Below are 22,152 nucleotides of genomic sequence, written 5' to 3'. Positions count from 1 at the left end.
TGCTGCTTACTGTGGACCTCTGGGCCTCGCCATTCCTTGAGTTTGTGTCTCCTGCACACTGTAAGCCCAGAACCTATTTTTAGTCTCTACCTCTTTGGAAGCCTCTGTCTTGAAGGTCAGTGATGGATGAAGTAATCATTAAAGCTCATAGTCTTTCTTCAGTCTTCATCAACTTTGACCACATCACAGCATTTCCCAGCAACTCCCAGTTTTCTTAGCTTTATGACATGATAGAAACTTCTCCTAGGGGTCTAGATTCTTGATCTCTTTGTTTTCTACTCATCTCATACCCATGCCCAGAGCTCTCTGTAGGTTCTTTCTGTTACTGATCTTTCTCCCTGGATTATTTCTAGCTTCTTACTATGTATTTCTCCTGGAAGGTGAATTGGAACCTCAAATTCAACTTGTCTAAAATGGAGCTCGCCATTCCCACACACCCCTTCCATGCCTCAACTCTTTCTTCTCACTTCCTTGTTCTATGAATAGTACCTTTCTTGCAGGTACCAACTAGCTTCTAATTCCTCTTAGCATCTCCCACATTTGGAGAAGAGGAAAAAGAGCCAGTGACATATGTATATATATAATTTCATTCAATCTCCATAAAAATTCACATCTGTGATTAAGTTAATTAAGACCCAAAGTGGTCAAGTGAATTGCTTCATGTTACAGAGCTGTCTCGGGGTGGAACCATGCCTGCTTAACACAAAATCCATATACTTTTCACTGTGTAGCAGAATGATGATGCTTAAACTGTGATATATCCTGAATCACCAGAAAAAGACTCTCAATTATGATTTTGCTATTGTATTTACTGAGGAAGGGAAACAATACATTTTCGAAAGATTGTGAACCTTTAACAAGAATTGAAAGAAATATTTTCTGCTAAACTTCGTGTTATTAAAATGCTGTGAACAGGAGCATCCCTTTCCCAAATTCCTCAGTTAATCAAGGTTGTGTTATATATTGAAATGGGTACATATTCACAAATGTCTGCCATGTTGAGTTCGAGTCAGAAATAGTTGTTTTTTAGTCTACGTTGTTAATTGGATATTTGTCAGTGCTAAAATCCACTCAAGAATTAAAGAGATTCTTTACCTATTGGGCTTCAGAGGTAAATTTGATAACTGAGAAAAAGAAAATAAGATTAAAGGGAAAAATCAACAGCAGCAACTAGCTAACAGTGTGAAAATGTCCTATGGGTATTCAGAGTGTGGAATTACATGACAGCCTGTATGTGTGGGTTGCTCTCTGGGTAAAGGAAGCCCTATCCTTAGACAATTGCACTTGGAACAACTGTGGATTAAGTACCATTTAATCTAATTTAGGCCTAACAAATTTACAAGATGAATCTCTTCTGAACGAAGGTGCAAAGACTTATTTTGGATTCTGTGCCATCTAGGTTAAGAAGTTGCAAAACTATTGGGCACAGTTACTTGGTAAGGAAAAGACATCCACTTTCTTCTATTTCTGCCTGGTTAACACTTTAACCAACACTTATGGAGGATGGTTTGTGACATAGGGAATATTAGTTGGTAAGTGGTGTTTAAAGATACAAAAGATGCAGGAAACTGTGCCCTGCCCACAAGGAGTTTTATTTTCACTATCGCTCATTGTCCTGAATTACTCTGAGTGCTAGTTTTTAAAAATCAAAGGAATAAACATAATTTTGTTTGGAGTCCTAGGGTAAAGTAACCTTCCCAGGTTGATAAAATGTCTTTAATAAATGGGGAAAGAATGAAGAGGCAAAGATGTGTTTTGACTCTGTACTCAGTCTCATCCATCTCAGAGATGCAATGACAATGTGCTTTTATTTGGAACTTTCAGGAAGGGATCCAGATCACCATTTTATAGAAAGTGCAAAAGATGTGTCAGAAGAAGTTCACATCTGCCTGCCCTGCAAGGAGGGCTGCCCCTACTGTGCTGATGACAGCCCCTGCTCTGTGGAGGAGGATAAGTATTTGCGACTTGCCATCATCTCCTTCCAAGCCTTGTGTATGCTGCTTGACTTCATTAGCATGCTGGTTGTCTACCATTTCCGCAAAGCAAAGGTAAACCCAGGTACCCTGGCTATGGCCTTCCTTTTTAAGCAAGTAGCGTTTTTCAAACCTTATTGTTTACCTTCTAAGCAGAAGTCTTTCCATAAAATGATTGACCTAGAGTATGCAAACTATATTATTTCGTTTCCCAGGAGAAATAGGGATTAATAATGGTAAAATTTATGACAGCATTTTCTTCTATAGAGTTTCCCCCTCTGTTTAGCCTAGAGCTTGAGTGACCCATTGCCTTAAAGGACTCTTCTCCTCATCTCCTTGGTTTCTAGAGGAACTTATTCTACCAGCGCCAGTATTGTATTGATTTTTTTCATATCTAGAAAGCCTTCTGATGTTTATTATGTTTCATTTTTATTTCTCTTGGCCATATTTGAAGGTGCTAAATGGACTCTTGACCATTTTTAAGTATGTTGTACCTTGAAGAATGAATTTGTTCATGACCTTGTATTTGGTCTTATATTAGTGTCCCAGGATAATAGTGACCTGAGAAGGGCTTGAATGGCTTTTGAAAAAGTACGTCCTTTGCTTCTGTTCTGAGCAGTCAAAGAGGAGGATGAGGATTTGTATGCTTCTCAGTCAGGGTTGGTCAAAATGATAAAAAATGTACAGGGCAAAACTTTGTGGGGAACCTTTCTTTTGTTGGTTACCAATTAATTATCTTCAGCACTGTGTTGGGTCAGAATTTGTGGTTCTGCTATTTTCAGAAACTTGTGCCATTGGAAAGAAAAACAAAGCATATATTTTTCACCTTTTCTGAATTCAGATGACCCCTTCATGCTGGCAAAATTGTACAGAGTGGCTCAGATTACAGGACTCATTGAAAGTATAAAGTGTACCCATTAAAAATTAAAAAAAGAAAACAGCCCTCTGTGAATGGTATCTTTTGCAAGTCTTCCAGCCAACATAAAAAAAAATCAAAATATCTTTAGAGATTCTATAAAACAGTACTCATTATGCTAATGTTATCAACCTCAGAGTTATCTTAAATAGAAAATTTTATTAACAGAAGCTTAGGACACAGAGTAAGCTCTTAGTCAGCAAGGAAGTGTAAACAGGCAAATTCCTATTCACTTAACCAATACTTGTCTTTCTTTTGCAACAAAGTAGGTGCTAAATTGAATGTATAATAAAGTAGTAGCTATGTAGAACAGGAAACTATCTAGAGAGTGTTAATTAGATGAGTTTACTTGGTTTCTTAAAAGCCTGCCACTAGAACAGGTAGAATTGAAGGTCTATTTAAACCACTCTGAAAGTCTCTCTGATATACTGTAATCATTTACATAGTGGATAATACATAGTTCTTTATGAATTGTAATTGATTTTAATTTTTAGTGATTGCTGTGTTTAATGAGTCCATCATATTTGGTAGGTAGAATATTATAATTTATAGTAAGAAACCTGAGATAGCTCTGGCTAGACCAATGCCTTAATCTATGTTAATAATACTTAACATTGCCAAAGGTATTATTCTTTTGAATTTCCCTGGGCTTTTGTGTGAAATGGCAGGTTTGCTTCTGCATGGGCTCTACTTTACAGAGCGACTGTGAAAAAAGATTCCTTCATGTGCTATCTGGGGGAAATTCCCTTACATACAAACTAGGTGGAATAGGTAAATAGGCCACTATCTAGTTTCAATATAGCCACCTTTTGAAGAATTAGTTAGATTTTACGGACTGTGACATAAATAAAGGGGGTATTTTTAGGGGAAAAAATAGGTTAATTATCAGTGACTATAGATCTGATATATTTAAGAAAAGTAATGTTTGGTACAATGTGCACTTCTGATTTCAATTAATAAAAGCAATGGATTAATTGTAAAAACAATAAAACATTTTTAGGACAGGAATTGTAGATTTATAGCACATAGACATTGGTTTTGCTTTTTAACATTTTTGTGCATCTTTGCAGCATTTTTTTGGAATGAGGCAGAAACATAATGATCACTTTTGGAGCAACATTGACATTTTTCTTAGGGGTGTCCCATTACATTCTCTACCCATTAATAATTAAAAGAATAAAATCCACATAACCTATGAATTCACATCTCTTTTGAAAAAAAAAAAGATTCCATTTGCAATATTAAGGTGGCATAACGATTATAGGTAAGTGTGCAGACTCTGGAGATTTAGATTGTTTATTTTTGAATTTTGTCTCAGCCTCTTGCAAACTGTGATAGCCTGGGGAAGTTGCTTAAGCTCTCTTGTTCTAGGTTTCTTCTCTATAAAATGGTATTAACACAACATATAAAAAATTAACTCAAAATAGATCATAGACTTGAATATAAGAGCTAAAACTATAAAATCTTTTAGAAAAACCTTAGAAAAATCTTCATCGCCTAGATGTAATGAAGAAAAAAGAAAAAAATAGATAAATTTGAACTTCAAAATTAAAATTGTTTAATATGTTTCAAAGGACACAATCAGGAAAGTAAAAAGTAAACTAATAGAATGGCAGAAAATATTTACAAATCATATATCTAATATGGGACTAATATCAAGACTACATAGAGAACACATACAACTGAACAATAAAAACTCCAATAAGGCAGTTTAAAAATTTACAAAGCATCTGAGTAGATATTTCTCCAAAGAATATATACAAATAGTCAATAAGCACAAGAAAAGATGCTCAAAATCATTAGTCATTGGGGAATGCAAATCAAACTCACAATAAGATGCTACTTCATTGCTTCTAGCATGGATAAAAATAAAAACGACTGACAGTAACAAGTGTTAGTGAGGGTATGTATATATTTAAACTCATTCATTGCTGTTGAGAATGTAAAATGGGGTAGCTACTTTGGAAAACAATTTGGAAGTTCCTCAAAAAGTTAAACTGTGGAGCAAGTTGCTGCACAGTACATCATGGGAACACAGGCTCTGGCACAAGAGAAACTTCCAGCAGATAATCACTTTATTGCTTACACTGTTCCAAGGGTCCAAAAGAGCAGGGGAAGAAAACTCATCGTGGCCTGTCTCCTGGGGCGGCCAACTGCTCGGGCCAGGATAGGTGGATGGCAGCTCTGAACGTCCCACTTCACTGTGGAGAAGAGAGACAAATCTGTACCACCCAAGGCTGGGATCTTTATTGCTGGTTTCCAGGACTAAAGAATGGTCAGGACTTTTCATTAAACCTAATGTCCCCCCCAGGGCCATGGGCTGGAAGGAGTGGAAACATATTGAAGCACCTGTACACAATAGGAAGAAGTGTGGTAGTGTGGTGGTGGTGGGAAGTAGGTGACTTCCCCAGAATTACCACACATGACCCAGCAATTCCACTCCTTCGCTATATACCCTAAAAGACTTAAGAACTATGTCTGTGCAAAAAATGTGCACACAAACATTCATAGCAACATTATTCATAATAACCAAAAAGTGGAAACAACCCAAATGCCCATCAACTGATAAATGTTTAAATAAATATGTATGTCCATACAATTGAATATCATTCAGCATGGAAAGTAATGAAGTACTGAAACTTACTATAATATGGATGAATCTTGAAAAATGTTATCTGAAAGAAACCAGTTACAAAAGAGCACATATTTTATGATTCCATTTATATGAAATGTATGTAATGTACAAATTCATGAGATGTAAAGTAGAATAGGGGATTAGTGATTGCTAGGGGTTAGAGAAAGGCAAGAATGGGGAGTGGTTGCTAATGGTTATGGGGCTTCTTTTGGGGTGGCAAAAATGTTTTAAAATTAGATACTGGTGATAGTTACACAACTCTGTGAATATATCAAAACCAATGAATTGCACACTTTCAAAGGGTGAATGTTAATGTATGTGGATTACATCTCAATAAAGCTATTATAATTTTTTCCTACTTCATAGGGTCATTTTGAAGAGTAAATGAGATGAATCATATAAATTACCTAGTACATAATCAATTTTCATGAAACATTAGTTTCTTGTTCTTATTTTATTTAGGACCGCTGTAAAACAAATAAACCATACATATTTCCCACAGTAGGAGCCAAATATGATATTTAAAATAGTTCAGGGAAGCAGACTCGGTCCAGTGGTTAGGGCGTCTGCCTACCACATGGGAGGTCCATGGTTCAAACTCCTTGACCCATGTGGAGCTGGACCACGTGCAGTGCTGGTGTGCACAAGGAGTGCTGTGCCATGCAGGGATGTCCCCTGCATAGGGGAGCCCCACACACAAAGAATGTGCCCTGTAAGGAGAGCCACTCAATGCAAAAGAAAGTTTGGCCTGTCCAGGAGTGGTGCTGCATACACTGAGAGCTGACTCAGCAAGATGACGCAGCAAAAAGAGACACAGATTCCCAGTACGATGGAGAAGAATAGAAGTGGACACAGAAGAACACACAGTGAATGGGGGGGTGGGGGTAGGAAGGGGAGAGAAATAAAAAATTAAAAAATAAAAATAAAATAGTTCAAAAGAATAAGGGCTACTCTGAAATAGTTTTTTTTTTTTCTTTTATTCTAGGCAGTTAATTTATTCAAGTGGTCTTTACCATTGGGAAAAATCATCCTGTGCTAATCCTAATAGGTTTTTCAGATGTCTGAAGTGAACAAAATGCCTATGATACAAATTCTTTTATCTTGGCTATATTTTTGTATTAGAGAAATTGTGGGTTTACAAAACAGTCATGCCTAAAATCATGGAGGATTCCCAGATACCACCTTATTATTACCACCTGACATTGGTGCATGCGTGTGGAATATTTGTTACAATTGATGGAAGGACACTTTTATAACTGTACTATTAACTATAGTCCATGGTTTAATTTAGGGTTCACAATTTGTGTAGTGCAGTACGATGGATTAATTTTTTTTCCGATACCATGTATGCAACCTGACATTTCCCCTTTTAACCACTTTCAGATGTATACATTTCAGTGCTGTCAATTGTGCTCACAGTGCTGTGCTATCAACACTACCATCCCTTACCAAACATTTCCATCATTCCAAATAGGAGCCCTATATGTTTTAAGTCTTAATTTCCCATTCCCTATCCCTGCCCTGTCCCCTGCTAAATTTTGTTCTAGGTTCTGACTCTGTGAGTTTGCTTATTCCAATTGTTTCAAACCAATGAGATCATATAATATTTGTCCTTATGTGTCTGGCCTGTTTCACCCACCATCATGTCTTCAAAGTGCATACCACATTGTTGCATGTATCAGAACACCATTCCTTTTTATAACTGAATTATATTCCACTGTATGTATATACCACATTTTATTTATCCATTCATCAATTGATAGACCCTTGGGTTGCTTCTATCTTTTGACAATTGTGAATAATGCCACTATGAACATCTGTGTGCAAATATCTGTTCAAGTCCCTGCTTTCCACTCCTGCCCCCCAATGCCAAAGTTTACAGAAATCTTGGATTATAGATTATTAAATCATCAGGGATATTATGAATTAAAATAAATAAGACCTTGTCTTGCTATTACAACTGTAACAGTTTAGAACTGTATGACATACAAATAAGTTTAACACTAATTTCCTGGATTTTATTTAGAAAGATGACAAATTTTAAGAATTATAATGGAGCAGCCTCTTCAGCTCCAAAGAGACTGTGAATTGGCATATTTATATATTTATTTTTGTCTTGTTACAACAGGCAAAAAATACACTCCTGGAAGATTAAAAATATACGTAACTAAATTGAAGCTAACTGAAAATCAGCATAGGAAAAGTTAGTTGAAATAAAGGGGCTAAGATATAAAATGCTTTCTCTGGGGATGAGTCGCTATTCTGGCCTGGTGCTAGAGAGAAGAGCTGTTTGGAGTTTCCTAGCAGCATGGCAAAGAGAAGAGTCAGCTAACACGGGTCCCCAATGACCATTAAATTAAAACAGACCTGTCTCCCAGGAGAAGTGCAATTATTCCTGGCACTAAGTCTTGAAAGAAATTTGTTCTGTGCATCCTTATATAGAGAATACTATAAAATGTAGTGAATGGTAAACCTCCTTTGAGGGAGGCCTTTTGAGTGTCTAGATTAGGCTTGGCCAGTAGGCAGCACACAGTACCGTCTGTGCCCATGACAGAGAGTCTTGCTTCTCTTTCCCACTTCAACTAGAACCAGCCTCAGAATTCTTCTCACCATGCAAGACTCTAGGCAGATTCTGTGCATGAAATCCTGGATTTAGAAAAATGGGGGGACTGCAAATCCTTCCTATAACTTTCATGAGTAGTGTCGCTCTTTCTGAGCTCTTGGTAGGTATTGACTGAATGACAATGACTGTGAGGTTATCCCTGTCGAGAACTGGATAGCAGCTCTTGCATGATTCTATTGAGCATGAAGCTGTGTGCTATAATGGTGAGTCAAGCTGGGGGCAGAATTCACGTGTACTGAAGAAGGCTGGTGCATCTACTGAGAACACATCCCTGAAGAGAAGGCCACTCTACCATCTACCAGAAAGGCTCATGAATACCTGGTACAGAAGGAACCTGCCAAAACTTGAGACTTGTTCCCTATTTCCTCTTTCTTGGCATGAGGACATTTTGCTTAGTCCACTTTCACCAGAATTCATCATATGTAACATGTTAATTTCTTTCAGTACATTACATTTAGGGCCTACTAGAAGTGGATCATTTTGGAACGTAGTCCTCTTTTATTTACATTCATGTCTGTGAATTGGCAGAAATAACTACACTGGCAAATCAAATATAGGAAAAGGAATGATAATATAACTCCATTTTCAAATCCAGAAGCTGAGTCAGGATTTCTAGGCAGCATGCAAATAAGCTGTAATGAAAATAGAGAGAAAATTCTCTGTTCTAAAATGACATAATCAGATAAGTCTATCAAGAGACCTAAGTGTATAGAAATGTATGTCTTTCCTTTGCACTGTTCTTTCAGAGGAGTCCCATAATGAATTCATGTAGTTGTATAAGGTTTGTACATGCCCAAAATATCAATTATGTGATAAACACCAACAATCATCTATCAAATGTTGGCTTAACATCTTAGTATTTTAAAGGACACAAACTGGATTTTCTTACATTTTTGGGTGAGGCCTGTGGGATGACACCTCAAAGAGCAAATTACATTTCTTTCTGAACAAACATGTAGGAAACTAATTACATACATTTGCCTTTGTTAAAGATTAAACTGGTCAGCAAACTGTGAATGCTTTTGAACCCAATATGTCCTTCTATAATAAAACAAACGCAATTTAAAAATAGTATTTTAAGAGCCTGAATAAGAAATATTTTGAAATTATTTCTACAGTTTTAAACAAATATTATGACAGGTAACATCTTTTTGTATTAGCTTGTTAGAAGAGAAAGTGTGGTTTTGTACAGCATAATAATGGCAAGTGTTAGTACAATTTATTTTAGAATGAAAATTTCAAAGAAAGGAGATATACTGAGAGGAACAGAAGCGTACTCCATTTCTGAAAATAATATTTTCCTTGGTTTATTCTTAGGAAATTTTTGCGTGTTCCGTTTGAGTTTAGTAATTGGGGGAAATAGTGACTGTGATTTTTTAAAAGTGAATGAAACATACACTGTGGTTTGTATTTTCCCTTCCTTTCCGTTAATAGTTTTGTTTTCCTTTTTAAATTAGAAATTAATTGACAAGGGATTTTATAACTATGCTAATTTTTCACTTGGAGAATGAGATGTGTTAATGTAGTGTGTGAACTGACTTTTATTATGAAATTCTACTAAACTAATTATGTTATCCTTATGGCTATTACTGTGTAATAAAGAGATAAATCACTTTTTACTAATAGGTTTGTAATTTGTATTTTCCTTCAATAAAACACATTTCCTCACATGTTATCTCCCATAATAGCCATTGATAACAAGTCTATAATTTTTCCACTTGTATTTGCAATTGATGTTTCTCTGCCATTTATGGGAGGAAGATGAGGCATAAGCCATGAAGGGGGGTGGTGGTAGGCTGAGCATTTCCAGTACCTTCAGTGCAGCTCAGGTGGTTTTGTGAAAGTTCTAGATTGATTTACAGAATTTTTTCCTTAAATTTCATTCTAGTACTGACCAATTCAATATAGAATGATGGTGTTTGTTTTTTTTTAACTTCTGTAGGTTTGTGATGGGTGCTATTTCCTTCAATTTTTGTTTTTCGAAGGGGTATTTTAAAATGAGGAATTGATCTTGAATCTTATTAGCTAGTGTAATTCCATTGAGCCAATAAAATCAATATCAGAACAAATCACATCTCACTCCCATGTGTGGAATATGAATAAGAAATTTGGCATTTTTGCTTCATGTCCCTTTCCCATTTTATTAAAAATGACTTTGGCATTAGTTCTCAACACTTTTCAATAATAACAATCATTGGATATAAAAGGAAAACAATTCTCCAATATGTTTTGGCTCTGATTAATTGTTTAGACTCCTTCCTATATATTAACAGTTTAATCACTCTCTCTGAGACCTTTCCAACAGTGTTTTCCTCACTTTGAGTTCTGATTTTTGAGTACTCATTTCTCATTATGAAATATCTGTGATTTTGATTTGTTCAGAAAAGAATAGTTTTGTATTTATGACAATATCTGAGTGCCTACCCCCACCCCACTGTGACTTCCACATGACACCACCTTGGCTAAGGTCAGAATTTTGAGGTTATTGTCTTTGACTTTCAAAGATCTCTTGTTGCTGCTTCATTTGTCTTCCAGAATTAAACACTGAGGAATATTTCCAGAATGGCTCCCTTTTAGTCCTTTGGGACACTTATCAACATCTGTCTTTACTTTTGCCACCCGTAACATGGTTACATGGTTCTATTTTCATTGAATTTGTAAAAAAGAAAAAAAAGATGCATCCTCTCTGATTTTAGACTGAACTTTTTTTTTTCAGATTGGAAAATCTCTTGTGTGTTATTTCTTATACTATCTCTTTTGCTCTAATTCTCTGGACTTCTCTTTTAGGAGCTCCTGTTAGGTACATGCTGGGTTCCACATTTTCTTATTTTAAGTTCTTTCATTGTAGTGTGTTTGAAAGGTTCCCCTGGATCTTAAGAAGCCAATGAAGTTTGTTTTACAGTTCACATTTGAATTTTCAGCACAAAGCTGCTCTTCCCTCTCTGTGGGATATTTTTAAATTCAGCAACTGTTTAGAATCTCTGTACAACTATTCCTTATGTTTTATCTCTTTTTGCTGGGATTTTGGGGTCAAAAAGCCTGAGTTAAAACCCTGGTTCTTCTACTTTCTAGACGTAAAATCTGTGACCCTTAGATTAATTAGCAAGTTACTTAGTCTCACTGAATAGCTTTATTTGTAAAGCAGGTTTGTACATTATATATCTTAGGGTTTTGTGAAAAATAAATGATATAATATATATGTCCCCCAGCACCCCAGTGCCTGATCCATATTCACTGTTACCATTGCAGCCTCTGGCTCTGCTTACTCTCTCAAAGGCACAAAATCCTCTTAAATGTCACCACTCCTTCAAGTCCACCTAAGCTGATGGATTTATTCTTCTGAATTGCACTACCTCTGTGTCATTCCTTTTACAATGTTAGTCTGTGGTGAAATAGAAGATGAGGAAAGAGCTGTAACCTGTTAAACTCAAAGCCTAGACTGAAGGTTAAAAAGAAATAGACGATTATCAGTCAGAGATGGGGCAGTCAGGGCAGTTGTTGGGAGAAGCCTGAAGCACTGTATTAGGGAAACAGGGGGCACTTGCTGTTTGGGCTTCTGGTAGGAACAGTCGCCATGGAAGGAGACCCATGTACCACCTGCCACCCTCTTTTGCTCCCCTTCTTCCCCGGCCATTTTCAAGTTTGTCCTCCTAGTCTCTGCTTTGAATGGTCCCTTAGACAGTCCCTAATCTTGAGTCCACTCAGTGCTGAGAATTTGTGTGTGGGGGCTGGGGGGGAAGGGGGACGGGGATGTAGATTGATGACTTCTTAGGCCATAATAGTTTCTTTTTTTTTTTGATAGTTTCTTTCAATCAGTATTTTATCTACTTAATTTTTTTTCTGTTCTCTGAATAGTACTCACCACTGTTTTTCACTTTATTAGAGAAATTTTTTCTTTATTAGATAAATTGTGGGTTTACAAAACAATCCTGCATAAAATACAAGATTCACATATACCACCCTATTATTAACATCTTGCTTTTGTGTGGAACATGTGTTACAATTGATGATCACACATTTTAATAAATGTAATGTTAACCAATAGTACATGGTTTAACTTAGGGTTTACTGTTCGTGTAGTAGGCTTTCATGGATTCTTAAAATAAATTAGTTTGATACCATATATACAATCTAACATTTCCCCTTTTAAGCATCCAGTGGTTAATTATGTTCACAATGTTGTACTACTGTCACTACCATACTTGACCAAAACGTTTCCATCATTCCAAATAGGAACCCTGCACATTTCAAGCCTTAACTTCTGTATTAGTCAGTCAGCCGAAGGGGTGCTGATGCAAAATACCAGAAATTGGTTGGTTTTATAAAGGAGCTGACAGATACCAGGCCATAAAGCATAAGTTACTTCCCTCACCAAAGTCTATTTTCACGTGTTGGACCAAGATGTCTGCCAATGTCTGTGAGGGTTCAGGCTTTCTGGGATCCTCCCTTCCAGGGTCTTCCTTCTCTCTGGGTTCAGGGTTCTTCTCTTCCTGGGACTTGTTTCTGTTTCCTCTGTGAGCTTACTTCCCAGGGCTCCAGCTTAAGGCTTCAACATCAAACTCCAACATCAAAACCCCTCAACTCTGCCCTTTGCCATGCCTTTTATCTGTGAGTCCCCTCAATGCCCTAATGAAGTGGCCCTAATCATAACTTAATCATGCCCAGGTATAGATCAGATTACAAACATAATCCAGTATCTATTTTTGTAATTCATAACCATATCAAACTGCTACAACTTCCCATTCCCTATCCCCATTTCATCCCCTGGTAAACTTTTTTCTTGATTATAACTCTTGGAATTTGATTATTTTAATTATTTCAAATCAGTTAGATCATAAAATATTTGTCCTTTTGTGTCTGGCTTATTTCACTTAACAAAATGTCTTCAAGGTTTGTCCATGTTGTCACATGTGTCAGGACTTCATTGTTTTTATGGCTCAATAATATTCCATTGTATCTTTAGAGCACCTTTTGTTTATCCGTTCATCAACAGATGGACGCTTGGATTGCTTCCATATTTTTGCAATTGTGAATAATGCTGCTGTGAACATTGGTGTGCAAATATCTATATGAGTCCCTGTTTTCAATTCTTTTAGGTATATACCTAGTAGTGGGATTGTGGGTCTGTAGTAGTTCTGTACTTTGATTTCTGAGGAATTGCCAAACTGTCTTCCACAGTGGATACACAATTTTACATTGCTGCCAGCAATGAATGAGTGTTCCTATTTCTCTGCATCCTCTCCAACAATTGTTATTTTCCATTTATTAAATTGCAGCCATTCTATTATGAAATGGTATCTCATTGTGGTTTTGATTTGCCTTTATCTATAGATAATGATATTGAACATCTTTTCATGTGATTTTTTGCCAGTTGTATATCTTCTTTGGAGAGATGTCTATTCAATTTATTTGCCCATTTTTAATTGGGTTGTTTGTCTTTTTGTTGCTAAGTTGAAGGATTTCTTTGTATATTCTGTATATTAAACATTTATAAGAGATGTGGATTCCAAATATTTCCTCCCATTGCGTTGGCTGACATTTTACTTCCATGATGAAGTCCTTCGAGGTACAAAAGTATTTCATTTTCATGAGGTCCATTTAGATATTTTTCTATTGCTTGTGTTTTGGGTGTAAAGTCTAAGAAACCATTGTCTAACACAAGGTCCAGAAGATGCTACCCTACATTTTCTTCTAGAAGTTTCATGGTTCCGGCTCCTATTTTTAGGTCTTTGATACATTTTGAGTTAATTTTTGTATAAGGTGTGAGGTAGGAGTCCTCCTTCTTTTTGCTATGGAAATCCAGTTTTCCCAGCACCATTTGTTGAAGAGACAATTCTTTCCCAATTGAGTGGTCTTTTTCCCCCTTATCAAGAAATCAGATGGCCATAAATATTAGAGTTGATTTCTGAGCACTCAATTTAATTGCATGTTTCTCCTTGTGCCAGTAGCACGCTGATACCATCATGATGTCAATGGTGGTATCATCAATACCACAGTATTGATTACTGTGGCTTTGTAACAAGTTTTAAGATCAGGTAGTGATAGCCCTCTAACTTCATTCTCCTTTTTCAAAATGACTTTAGTTATGTGAGGTCCTTTAACCTTCAAAATAATTTTGGTTATTGGCTTTTCTATTTCTGCAAAGACAGTTTAGAATTTTGATTGAGATTCCTTTTAATGTATAAATATTTGGGGTAAAATTAACATCTTACAAGATTTAATCTTTCAATCCATGAGTATGAAATGTTCTTCTATTTATTTAGGTCTTATTTCATTTCTTTTAGCAGTGTTTTGTCGTTTTTTGTTTGCAAGTCCTTTATATTCTTGGTTAGATTTACTCCTGGAAAATTGATTCTTTTAGTTATTGTAATTTTTTTGTTGAGTATTTTTGCATCATATTCATAAGAGATATTGGTTTGCAGTTTTCCTTTCTTGTGTTATTTTTATTTGGCTCTGGTATGAGGGTGATGTTGGCTTCATAGAATGAGTTAGGAAGTGTTCCCTCTTCATTTTTTGGAAGAGTTTGAGCAGAATTAGAGTTAAGTCTTCCTTGGAATGTCTGCTAAAATTCCCCTGTGAAGTCATCTGGTCCTGCGCTTTTATTTTTTGGGAGGTTTTTGAGTAATGATTCAAACTCTTTCCTAGTATAGTTTGTTGAGATCTATTTCTTCCTTGTTATTTATTTATTTTTTAAAAAACCTTTAGATTACATAAATGTTATATAAAAAATATAGGGGATTCCTATATACCCCACTCCCTTCCCCTCCCACACTTTCCCATATTAACACCCTCCTTTGTTAGTGTGGTACATTTGTAGTAATTGATGAACACATATTGAAGCATTGCCACTAACCATGGAATATAGTTTACATTATACTTTACACTCTATACCACACAATTTTGTAAGTTATGACAAAATATTTAATGGCCTGTATCTGTCATTGCAATGTCATGCAGGATAATTCCAATGTCCCCAAAATGCTCCATATTACATCTACCTTTTGCTTTCCCTCCTTGCAAAACCTATTGTGGCTCCTGCCTTTATATCAATGATACAGGTTCTTCCATTGCTGGAATAACAATGAATCTATAGTAGAATAATAGCAAGTTTATTTTAGACCATTGTTCATACCCCAAACCTGAGGATTTGGGGATGGTGATGCCCACTGTACCTCTAATTGAGAGGGGCCTTAGATCCCATAGGGCAAACGGATGGAACTATCTTGCTTGAAGTTGCAAACTCTCTCTGTTGCTTGGGATGGACATTGTTCATCATCATCACCTTTTTAATTGTCCTGAGTGAGTCCAATGAACTGGATTAGGTGTTGCAACTCTGCTGAGATTCAGGGCCCAATTGGCACATGGATATAGCAAAGATTTAAGTCTCTTGGACGTACACCTATCAAGTATAGTACTAAATACAGGTTCAGATAGAAGGGGCAGAAGAGCCATGTATAGGGAAACACAAATGAGTCCAACTCTGTCATACTGGGGAGCATAAATTCCAAGGTAAGACCCACTGGCTGGGCACCAAATTCCTGAGCCACCTGCCCTGCCTATAGTGTCTGGATGTCTCAAGAGCCCCCAGAAGTCCTGCTATTTGAGGTACTATGTACTGTGGCAGTCAGTGAGATCCTGCTGAGAGGTGCATAAGTATAACCTCTGGATTTCAAATCACTTTCAAATCTCTTAGCCATAAAAACTCATTTGTATTTACCATTTCCTCCTTATGGTCAAGGTTTTTTTCCAGGTGCATTGCTAGTTGGCACTTGGCAATAATCCCTCAGGCCAGCGAGACTCATCCCTGGGAGTCATGTCCCATGCCAGAGGGAAGGTAGTATTTTATATGCTGAGTTTGGCTTAGAGAGAGGCCACATTTGAGCAACAAGGAGGCCTTCAGGTGGTAACTCTTAGACAGTATATTATACTAGTCTTAAGTTTCAATTTCAAAAGAAAAGTTTCATAAGTACAATCATTGATATGAAGGACCCAGCACAATAGTCCGTCTTCCTTCAGTAGGCTCTGCCCCTGTGCTCAGGGGATTCTTGCTGTACCATTAGAGAATGTGGCAGAATTCCCCAGGATGGGAATTTGATATTCTTTTGGTTATTATGTGGATCTCCACCCACTGTGGCAATGCCCTATGAACACTTGAGCACATTCATACACCTGTAGACATGCCCCAGATGAATCCCCTCCCTTGCATCCCCCATCACCAACACCCCACACCAGTGATCCTCTCCTTCCACAGTTGTGACCCTTCTGTAATCCAAAATCTCTCCAAAGATGAAGCCAAGAAAATAACCAGATAAAAATAAGTAAATGAAATAATAATGATAGTTTTAAAATAACATATAAAATACAGATAATTAAAAAAGAAATTTTTTTAGACATTATGTCTTTCATCACCTTTTCCCCCTCATGAATTTATAACATTTTACATACAGATGATACATTTTGTTACAATGGATGTACAAATATTGAAGCACTGCTATTAACCATGGCCAATGGCTTACATTATGATTTACATTTTGGACCATACACTTTTATAAATTTTGACAAAATTTAAAATTGCCTGTATCCATTATTGTAAGATCATGCAGAATAATTCCAATGCCCACAAAATGCCCTAGGTTCCATCTGTTCTATTCTTCCTTCCCCCTCCCCTTGGGACCTATGGAAACCATTAAGTCTCACTTTTTGAAGAACAAGATTCCTAGTTACTTGCAATAATATTAAGGGCTTGACATACTGGTCTGTTTTCTTTTATTAGGCACTGCCTTTGTTCTCAAGAGACTCTTGCTCCTATATTTGAGAACATAGCATGATTCCCAGGATGGGAGTTCAAAATTTTCCTGCTTACTGTGTGGGTCTCCACCCACTGATATAACACACTATGACAAGATAAACACTTACATCTTTCATAGAAGCCTGCCCCAGGTGCACTCTGTCCTGGATACCTGCCCCCACATCCAATAACCTACACCAGTAATCCTCCCCTGCCATATTTGCCAAAAGATCATTCCTGACATTGTAGTATTAACCACAGACCTGCAAATCCCAGAGTTCACCTGCTCCTTCCCCTGACAATCCCCCCAGTTCCATGGATAGACCAACCCAACCCCTGGACTCTACCCTCCTCACAGACCAGCACCATCAAACCCAACAGAATCACTGCACCACTGTCATGACCATCCACTGCACAAATACACCTTTCCAAGTCATCGTAGATTTTGCCCATGTGGGTATTGGTTCACAAACCTTCTACTCCCTTTCTGTCTCCTGTAAACCTATCTTCCGGACTCTAGCTCTGTGAGTCTGCTTGATTTGCTTAATTCATATCAGTGAGGTCATGTAATATCTGTCCTTCAATGCCTGGCTTACTTCACTCAACCTAAGGCCTTCAAGATTCATCCACATTATCCCAGGTGTAAATGCTGCATTCCTTCTTACAACTGAGTAATATTCCATTGTGCTATGTATATACAAAAATTTGCTTATCCATTTATCTGCAGATGGACATTTAAATTGCTTCCAACTTTTGGCAATAGTGAGTAATGCCACTGTGAACAATGGTGTTTGTATATCTGCTTTCAATTCCTCTCCGCATATATTCAACAGTGGGATTGCTAGATCATATGGCAGTTCTATAGTTAGGTTCCTGAGGAACTGCCAAACTGTCCTCCACAATGGCTGCACCATTCTAGATTCCCACTAGCAGTGGATAAGCACTCCCTTTATTCCATATCCTCTCTAACACTTACAGTCCTCTGTTGTTTTAATAGCCGCCAGTCTAATGGGTATAAGATGGTATTTCATTGTAGTTTTGACTTGCATTTCCCTAATAGCTAGTGATGTTGGGCATCTTTTCATGTGCTTTATAACTGTTTATTTCTTCTTTGGAGAAGTGTATATTCAGATCTCTTCCCCATTTTTTAAACGAATTGTCTTTTTTTTTCAAGATCTAGGATTTCTTTATATATGCTGGATATTAGGCTCCTATCAGATAGTTGGTTGCCAAATATATTCTCCCATTGCCTTCTTTTTTTGTTTTTAGATTTATTTATTTTAATTTCTTTCCCCTTTCCCCCTCCCCCAGTTATGTGCTCTCTGTGTCCAATTGTATTCTTGTGTGTTCTTCTGTGTCCAATTGTATTCTTGTCAGCGGCACCCAGAATCTGTGTCTCTTTGTTGTGTCATCTTGCTGCATCAGCTCTCTGTGTATGCAGTGCCACCCTAGGCAGGCTGCACTTTTTTTGCACTGGGAGGCTCTCCTTACGGGGCACAGTCCTTGCACATGGGGCTCTCCTACGTGGGGGACACCCCTGCGTGGCGCGGCACTCCTTGCACACACCAGCGCTGTGCAGGGGCCAGCTCATCACATGGGTCAGGAGGCCCTGGGTTTGAACCTTGGACCTCACATGTGGTAGGCAGACACTCTATCCATTGAGCCAAATCCACTTCTCTCTCCCACTGCCTTTTTACTTTCTTGACAAACTCCTTTGAAGCATGAAAGTTGTTTAATTTTGAGGAGGTCTCATTTGTCTATTTTTTCTTTTGTTGCCCATGTTCCCTACATTTTTTTCTAGGACTTTTATGAACTTGGCTATTATATTTAGATCTTTAATATATCTTGAATTAATTTTTGTATAGGGTGTGAGATGGTGATCCTCTCTCATTCTTTTGAACATCTATATCCAGTTCTCCAAGCACCATTTGTTGAAGAGGCCATTCTGTCCCAATTGAGTGGGCTTGGTGGCCTTGTCGAATAAGAGTTGACCATATATGCAAGGATCAATATCAGAACTCTCAGTTCTGTTTCATTGGTCCATCTGTCTATCCTTGTGCCAATACCATGTAGTTTTGACCACTGTAGCTTTGTAGTATTTTTTTTAAGATTTATTTTATTTATTTCTTTCTCCCTGCCCTCCCCGCCGCCCCCCCCCCCCATTGTTTTGTGCTTACTGCCTGCCCCCTATGTGTTCGTCTGTGTCTGCTTGTCTTCTCTTTATGCAGCACTGGGAACAGGTCCTGGGTTCTTCTTGAGTGGGACAGAGGTGCTCAATCTCTTGCATCACCTCAGCTCCCTGGTCTGTTGCATCTCTTATTGTCTCTCTTCTCTTTCTGTTGCATCATCTTGCTGTACCACCTCTCTGTATGGGCCAGCACTCCTCTGCAGGCCAGCACTTCTGCATGGACTGGCACTCTGCATGGACCAGCTCTCCACTCAGGCCAGCTCACCACGTGGGGTAGTTTGCCTTTTACCATGAGGGTCTGGGAATAGAATCCAACTGCTTGAGCCATATCCAGTTTCCTACAGTATGTTTTAAAGTCAGGGAGCATGATTCTTTTTCAATATGTCTTTGGCTATTTGGGGTGCCTTGCCCTTCCAAATAAATTTCATAGTTAGCTTTTCCAATTAGGTAAAAAATAAAATGCTGTTGTAATTTTTATTGAGATTGTATTAAATCTGTAAATCAGTTTGGCCAGGATAGACACCTTAATGATATTTAATCTTCCTGTCCATGAAGAGGGAATATTCTTCCATTTATTTAGGTCTTCTTTGATTTCCTTTAAGAATGTTGTGTAATTTTCTGCATACAAGTCCTTTACATCTTTAGTTAGGTTTATTCCTAGATATTTGATTCTTTTGGTTGCTATTGTAAATGGGATTTTAAAAAATTCCTCCTCAGATTCCTTATTATTGGTATACAGAAATGCTACTGATTTTTGTGCATTTATCTTATATCCTGCCACTATACTAAACTCATTTATTAGCTCTAGAAGCTTTGTTGTAGATTTCTCAGGGCTTTCTGTGTATAGGATCATGTTATCTGCAAACAGTGAAATTTTTACTTCTTCCTTTCCAATTTGAGTGTCTTTTATATTTTTTTCTTGCCTAAGTACTCAAGCAAGTACTTCTATCACAATGTTAAATAAAAGCAGTGACAGTGGGCATCTTTGTCTTGTTCCAGATCTTAGAGGGAGAGCTTTTAGCATTTCACCATTGAATATGATGTTAACTTTTTCATATATACCCTTTGTCATGTTAAGGAAGTTTCCTTCTATTCCTATCTTTTAAACTGTTTTATAAAGAAAGGATGTTGTATTTTGTCAAATGCTTTTTTCCTGCATCAATAGAGATGATCATGTGATTTTTTTCTTTTAATATGTTAGTGTGGTGTATTGCATTGATTGATGTTTTTATGTTGAAACATCCTTGCATACCAGGGATGAAACCCCCTTGGTCATGGTGTATAATCCATTTGATGTGCTTTTTTTTTTCTCTTTTTTAAAAATTTTTTTGTCTCTATTTATTTTTTTAATATTACATTAAAAAAAATGAGGTCCCCATATACCCCCACCCCCCTCCCCCCACTCCTCCCCCCATAACAACAATCTCCTCCAGACTTTAGCATCTAGGTTCATTAGAGAGGTAGATCTGTAATTTTCCTTTCTTGTGGCATCTTTGTTTGACTTTAGTATTAGGCTGATGTTGGCATCATAGAATGAGTTAGGCAATGTTCCCTCCACTTCTATTTTCTGGAAAAGTTTAAGCAGGATTGGAGTTAGTTCTTCCCAGAATGTTTGGTAGAATTAATCTGTGAAGCCATCTGGTCCTGGGCTTTACTTAGTTGAGAGTTTTTTTGATGACTAATTCAATCTTATTACTTGTGACTGGTCTGTTGAGTTAATCAGTTTCTTCTTCTGTAAATGATAATCCCTTTCCTCATTTATTACTTTACATATTTGCATCTTCTCTGTTTCTTTCTTTGTTACTCTAGCTAAGGGTTTGTCAATTTTATTAATCTTCTCAAAGAACCAGCTTCTGGTTTTGTTAAAATTTTCTAGTTCTTTCTTATTTTCAGTTTCTTTTAGCTATGCTCTAATCTTTGTTATTTCCTTCTTTCGACTTGCTTTGGGATTAGTTTGCTGTTCTTTTCTAATTCCTCCAGGTGTGTAGCTAGGTCTTTGATTTTAGCTCTTTCTTCTTTTTAATATAGGCATTTATAGCTATAAATTTTTTAGGTTTATGTATCATGTTATTTTTATTTCTCCTTATATATTTATAGTTTTCTTACCAATAATCTTCCTAATACACTCCCCTCCAACACTCTTTCTCCTGTTTTTCCTTCAACCTGAAGAACTCCCTTTAGTGTTTCTTGAAGGGCAGGTTTCTTGTTGACAAACTCTCTTAGTTTCTGTTTATCTGTGAATATTTTGAACTCTCCCTCATTTTTGAGTGCCAGTTTTGCTGCATAGAGAATTCTTGCCTGGAAGTTTTTTCTTTTAGCTTCTCAACTATGTCATACCACTGTCTTCTTGCCTCCATGGTTTCAGATGAGAAATCAGCATTTATCTTATTAAGTTTCCCTTGTATGTTGTGGATCTCTTTTCTCTTTCTGCTTCCAGTATTCTCTCTTTGTCTTGAGCATTGGACAATTTGACAAGTGTGTATCTTAGGGTAGGCCTGTTAGGGTTTATACTGTTTGGGGTACACTGTCCTTCCTGCACATGTACATCTATTTCCCCCAAAAGACTTTGGAAATTTTTAGCCATTATTTCCTCCAACACTCCTTCTGCCCTCTTTTCCTTCTCTTCTCCCTCTGGGGTACCTGTAAGTGTAATGTGTATATTTGTGCATTTCATATTGTCATTCAAGTTCCTAAGTCCCTACTGGATTTTTTCTATTTTTTAAAATCTATCTGTTCTACTATCTGTTTGATTTCAGATGTATTGTCTTTGACATCACTAATTCTTTCCTCTGCCTGTTCAAATCTGCTATTATGTGCTCCCAGTGTATTTTTTATATGTTGCATTGTGCCATTCATCACCATCATATCCATTATCTTTTTATGTATGTTTATAATTTCTTCAGTATGTTCCCCCTGTGTTTTCTTTTCTTTTTTTTTCCAAATAAAGGTTTTATTATTAACAGACCAGATAGCACAGAAGTTATGTGACTATTATTATTATCAAAAGTCTTAACATTTTAGGGCAAAAT

The 22,152-nt window shown here is 37.0% G+C and overlaps 1 protein-coding gene across 1 annotated transcript in view; it reads left to right on the top strand.

Annotated features, from left to right (window-relative positions):
* GPR158 (G protein-coupled receptor 158) overlaps nt 1–22,152 on the top strand; it is a 476,701-nt gene that overhangs the window by 269,818 nt on the left and 184,731 nt on the right. The window contains exon 4 of the mRNA XM_058297805.2: nt 1,825–2,048. Coding sequence (XP_058153788.1) covers nt 1,825–2,048 — 224 coding nt within the window. The remainder of the gene's footprint in view (nt 1–1,824; nt 2,049–22,152) is intronic.

This window comes from Dasypus novemcinctus, chromosome 5, assembly GCF_030445035.2.
Source record: "Dasypus novemcinctus isolate mDasNov1 chromosome 5, mDasNov1.1.hap2, whole genome shotgun sequence".
Lineage (NCBI taxonomy): Eukaryota > Metazoa > Chordata > Mammalia > Cingulata > Dasypodidae > Dasypus > Dasypus novemcinctus.
The sequence above is the reverse complement of the archived record's forward strand: the minus strand, read 5'-3'. Positions and strand labels throughout refer to the sequence as shown.